A 5,518-nucleotide genomic window follows, 5' to 3' on the forward strand; every position below is an offset into this window, starting at 1 on the left:
TCTGCGAATATTGGCCATGTTATCATAGGTACACCAGCACATATGCCTTCTAGAGTCGAGTTCCATCCGCAGTGCGTTAAGAATCCCCCAATAGTGGGATGGGACAATATAAGTACTTGTGGTGCCCAACCATGGATTAAAAGGCCTCTACCCTTAATCCTCTCCTCGAATTTTTCTCCGACTAGCCATGCTTGAAATTCATCCGATACCTTTCGAATAACCCACACGAACGGTCTATTGGACGCTTCTAAGCCTAAACCAAGCTCTATCAGTTGTGCAGTTGCTAGTCGAGATAAACTTCCTAGGCAAACATAAAGAACAGAGTTCAGTTCCTGCGAATTGAGCCATTTCATGCAACGATCTTCATCAATTGAGGCCTTGTTACCTCTTTCAGCCTTGTCTAACTGTTCTTTGTTGTATAAAGAAACTGGACCAATACACCAAACCTTTTTGCCTCTCACCTTTATATATTCTTTCAAATACTCAGGTTCCAACTCTTCGAAAGTATTAGCCACTACCCCAAATGCTTCTGTCTCAGCCTCCTTTATCAGCTCCCTTACAGCGTTCCAATCTGATGTCATTTGATTGACAGTTCCTCTAAGCTGAGCCTTAGTTAGTTCAATTCCGCCAGGCAATCCAGGCACGACGAAATACTCCAAGTCAGAGGCTATGTTTTCGAAATCCTTGGAGATTCCCAGGAGGTGCAAACATAAGAGAGAAAAACAACTAGTCCCATGAAACACAATCCTTGGAATACCACAGTTTTGAGCAACGTTTGTTGTCCAAGGTAAACACATATCGGATATTAAACAACTCGGCGCAGGTTTCATCTCTTTTCGTAGCAATTCTTCGACCTGCTCCCGCAGCATGCCTGCAGCAGTGAAGAACTTCAGTGCCGAATCCATGGACCGGATCATGTCCAAATGTTCGCACCCTTCCGGCAGGCCTGCTTCCACACTCGGAAATTTGAGTTCCAGTACACGAATTTGCAGCCCAGAACGGATTGCACGAGCAATAACTGTTTTGAACCTGTTATGGTTAACGGGTGTGGTTAAAATGGTGACAATAACACCACGTTTTGCCAGCAACCTGGCAATGTCTACCATGGGAATGCTATGGCCTTCGGCCATGAAAGGAAGCAACAAAAAGTGAAGGTTTTGTTCATGGATAGCCATTGGAGAGACTGATAGGGTTAGCCGCTGAATGATCTTACTTCTGCTAGTGCTACATCCTGGAGGCTTAAAATAGTGCTGCTAAGATGCTTCTAATTTGGCATTTAGCTGCTTATTTAAGAGCCCATATTAGCATATTCAGATTACGTAAATTTAATAGAATGTGGCTCTTGTTGAACCACGCTGTTTCTAAAGCTGACATATTTTATCATTTGCAAGTTGAAATCAATTTTAGTCAAAATCTTCATACGTGGATAATTTTTAACAGGGTAAGACTCAAATTCAGAACATCTATCCTCTTCAATATCATTTTAAACCACCTCAATTTGTCGATGAACCGCTTGTTGCTTAAAATAGAATTTTTTGGAGGCTTCTAATTTGCCTTTTAGCTACTGATTTAAGAGCCCACATTAGCATTCTCGGAGATTATCCTGGATCTAATATTATGTGGCTCTTGTTGAACCATCTCCTTTCTAAGCTTAAGAATGTTATCAATTGCAAGTCGAAACCAAGCATTTTAGAACATCTATCGTGTTCAATACCATGTTGAACGACCTCAATTAGAACTTCAGTTGTTACATATCGGCTAGTTGTCATATAGTCAACGAACTTGTGTACGCCTCTGCTTGTTGCTTAAAATAGTATTATTAGGATGCTACTAATTTGACTTTTAGCTGCTAATGTAAGAGCTTATATTAGCATATTCAAAGATTATCCTGAATTTTAAAATTATGTGGCTCTTGATGAATCACCTCGTTTATAAACTTAAACACGTTATAACCTTCAGGTTGAAACCAATTTTAGTCAAAATCTTTATACATTCATAATTTTTACCAAGGTGAGACTTAAATTCAGAATCTTTATCCTCTTCAATAAATACTAAACCACCTCAATTAAAAACATTTGTTAGACATTGACTAGTTGTCATATAGTCAACGAACTGCGTATATGCGTCCACTTGTTACTCAAAATAATATTGCTAGGATGCTTCTAATTTGACTTTTAGCTGTTGATGTAAGAACTTACATTAGCGTATTCAAATATTATCTTGGATTTTAAAATTATGTGGCTCTTGATGACCACCTCGTTTATAAACTTAAACACATTATAACCTTCAGGTTGAAATCAGTTTAAGTCAAAATCTTTATACATTTATAATTTTTACCAAGGTGAGACTTAAATTCAAAACATTTATCCTCTTCAATACATACTAAACCACCTCAATTAAAAAAAAAATTGTTAGACATTTACTAGTTGTCATATAGTCAACGAACTGCGTATATGCCTCCACTTGTTGCTCAAAATAATATTGTTAGGATGCTTCTAATTTGACTTTTAGCTGCTGATGTAAGAACTTACATTAGCATATTCAAATATTATCCTGGATTTTAAAATTATGTTGCTCTTGATAACCACCTCGTTTATAAACTTAAACACGTTATAACCTTCAGGTTGAAACCAGTTTTAGTCAAAATCTTTATACATTTATAATTTTTACCAAGGTGAGACTTAAATTCAGAATCTTTATCCTCTTCAATAAATACTAAACCACCTCAATTAAAAAACATTTGTTAGACATTGACTAGTTGTCATATAGTCAACGAACTGCGTATATGCCTCCACTTGTTACTCAAAATAATATTGCTAGGATGCTTCTAATTTGACTTTTAGCTGTTGATGTAAGAACTTACATTAGCGTATTCAAATATTATCTTGGATTTTAAAATTATGTGGCTCTTGATGACCACCTCGTTTATAAACTTAAACACATTATAACCTTCAGGTTGAAATCAGTTTAAGTCAAAATCTTTATACATTTATAATTTTTACCAAGGTGAGACTTAAATTCAAAACATTTATCCTCTTCAATACATACTAAACCACCTCAATTAAAAAAAAAATTGTTAGACATTTACTAGTTGTCATATAGTCAACGAACTGCGTATATGCCTCCACTTGTTGCTCAAAATAATATTGTTAGGATGCTTCTAATTTGACTTTTAGCTGCTGATGTAAGAACTTACATTAGCATATTCAAATATTATCCTGGATTTTAAAATTATGTGGCTCTTGATAACCACCTCGTTTATAAACTTAAACACGTTATAACCTTCAGGTTGAAATCAGTTTTAGTCAAAATCTTTATACATTTATAATTTTTACCAAGGTGAGACTTAAATTCAAAACCTTTATCCTCTTCAATACATACTAAAGCACCTCAATTAAAAAAAATTGTTAGACATTTACTAGTTGTCATATAGTCAACGAACTGTGTATATGCCTCCACTTGTTGCTCAAAATAATATTGTTAGGATGCTTCTAATTTGACTTTTAGCTGCTGATGTAAGAACTTACATTAGCATATTCAAATATTATCCTGGATTTTAAAATTATGTTGCTCTTGATAACCACCTCGTTTATAAACTTAAACACGTTATAACCTTCAGGTTGAAATCAGTTTTAGTCAAAATCTTTATACATTTATAATTTTTACCAAGGTGAGACTTAAATTCAAAACCTTTATCCTCTTCAATACATACTAAAGCACCTCAATTAAAAAAATTTGTTAGACATTGACTAGTTGTCATATAGTCAACAAACTGCGTATATGCCTCCACTTGTTGCTCAAAATAATATTGTTATGATGCTTCTAATTTGACTTTTAGCTGCTGATGTAAGAACTTACATTAACATATTCAAAGATTATCTTGGATTTTAAAATTATGTGGCTCTTGATGAACCACCTCCTTTATAAACTTAAACATGTTATAACCTTCAGGTTGAAACCAGTTTTAGTCAAAATCTTTATACATTTATAATTTTTACCAAGGTGAGACTTAAATTCAAAACCTTTATCCTCTTCAATACATGCTAAAGCACCTCAATTAAAAAAATTTGTTAGACATTGACTAGTTGTCACATGGTCAACGAACTGCGTATATGCCTCCACTTGTTGCTCAAAATAATATTGTTATGATGCTTCGAATTTGACTTTTAGCTACTGATGTAAGAACTTACATTAACATATTCAAAGATTATCTTGGATTTTAAAATTATGTGGCTCTTGATGAACCACCTCGTTTATAAACTTAAACATGTTATAACCTTCAGGTTGAAACCAGTTTTAGTCAAAATCTTTATACATTTATAATTTTTACCAAGGTGAGACTTAAATTCAAAACCTTTATCCTCTTCAATACATGCTAAAGCACCTCAATTAAAAAAATTTGTTAGACATTGACTAGTTGTCACATGGTCAACGAACTGCGTATATGCCTCCACTTGTTGCTCAAAATAATATTGCTATGATGCTTCTAATTTGACTTTTAGCTGCTAATGTAAGAACTTACATTAACATATTCAAAGATTATCTTGGATTTTAAAATTATGTGGCTCTTGATGAACCACCTCGTTTATAAACTTAAACACGTTATAACCTTCAGATTGAAACCAGTTTTAGTCAAAATCTTTATATATTACCAAGGTGAGACTTAAATTCATAACCTTTATCCTCTTCAATACATGCTAAACCACCTCAATTAAAAAAATTTGTTAGACATTGACTAGTTGTCACATGGTCAACGAGCTGCGTATATGCCTCCACTTGTTGCTCAAAATAATATTGCTAGGATGCTTCTAATTTGTCTTTTAACTGCTGATTTAACCTTCGCTAGCATATATTCACAGATTATCTTGGCTTCTAATATTATGTAACTCTTGTTGAACCATCGTGTTTCGAAGTCTAAAGCTTTACGTTACACGTTTTGGCAAAATACTTTCTTAGTTTAGGGATGTAATTTTCATTCTTGACCGGTGACTTTCAGGATGATGAAACGAGGTATTTACACGCTGAAATTGCACTATTGGTTCTTAGCGTTTGACCAAGTTGCAAGTTAGTCTTCAACTTACGAAAAGGAAAAGATTGGTCTTAATATTTCAATTATAATGCCTCCTAGGCTAACATTTATGAATTGGAACTACATTAATTTTTACTGAATATTTTATTCTTTGACTTTTGTTGGAGATTGGCGGGTAAGGGGTTTCTAGGATGCAGAGGGTGGGTGGGGGGTAGGAATGTTAAGTGAGGCTCGCGCTGCGCTTGAGACGAGTCTCAAGCGCAAGTTTAAAAGTGCAGCTCACCTGAAATGGCTCGTGGATCGACTCTTAATCAATGAGTGGAAATGTAATTTTCATTAAAAATCGAAATTAACGAACAACGAGTAATGATTTTGTAAGTGAACAGATCATGCTCGGTTCGCTTCATATGCGAGCATGAACTAACTCATGGGGTGATCCTTTTGACATCCCTAATGATGGGGGTATGAGAGGGGTTGACCTCTTTTTTA

At 34.8% G+C, this 5,518-nt stretch overlaps 1 protein-coding gene across 1 annotated transcript in view; it reads right to left on the reverse strand.

Moving 5' to 3' along the window:
• LOC111369465 (UDP-glycosyltransferase 73C1-like) overlaps positions 1-1,212 on the reverse strand; it is a 25,183-nt gene extending 23,971 nt beyond the window's left edge. Inside the window, exon 1 of the mRNA XM_022990984.1 lies at positions 19-1,212. Within this exon, the coding sequence (XP_022846752.1) occupies positions 19-1,175 (1,157 nt within the window). The 5' untranslated portion in view covers positions 1,176-1,212. The remainder of the gene's footprint in view (positions 1-18) is intronic.
• Between the last annotated feature and the right edge of the window lie 4,306 nt (positions 1,213-5,518).

The sequence above is a fragment of the Olea europaea genome, chromosome 20 (assembly GCF_002742605.1).
Source record: "Olea europaea var. sylvestris chromosome 20, O_europaea_v1, whole genome shotgun sequence".
In the NCBI taxonomy this organism is placed as follows: Eukaryota; Viridiplantae; Streptophyta; class Magnoliopsida; order Lamiales; family Oleaceae; genus Olea; species Olea europaea.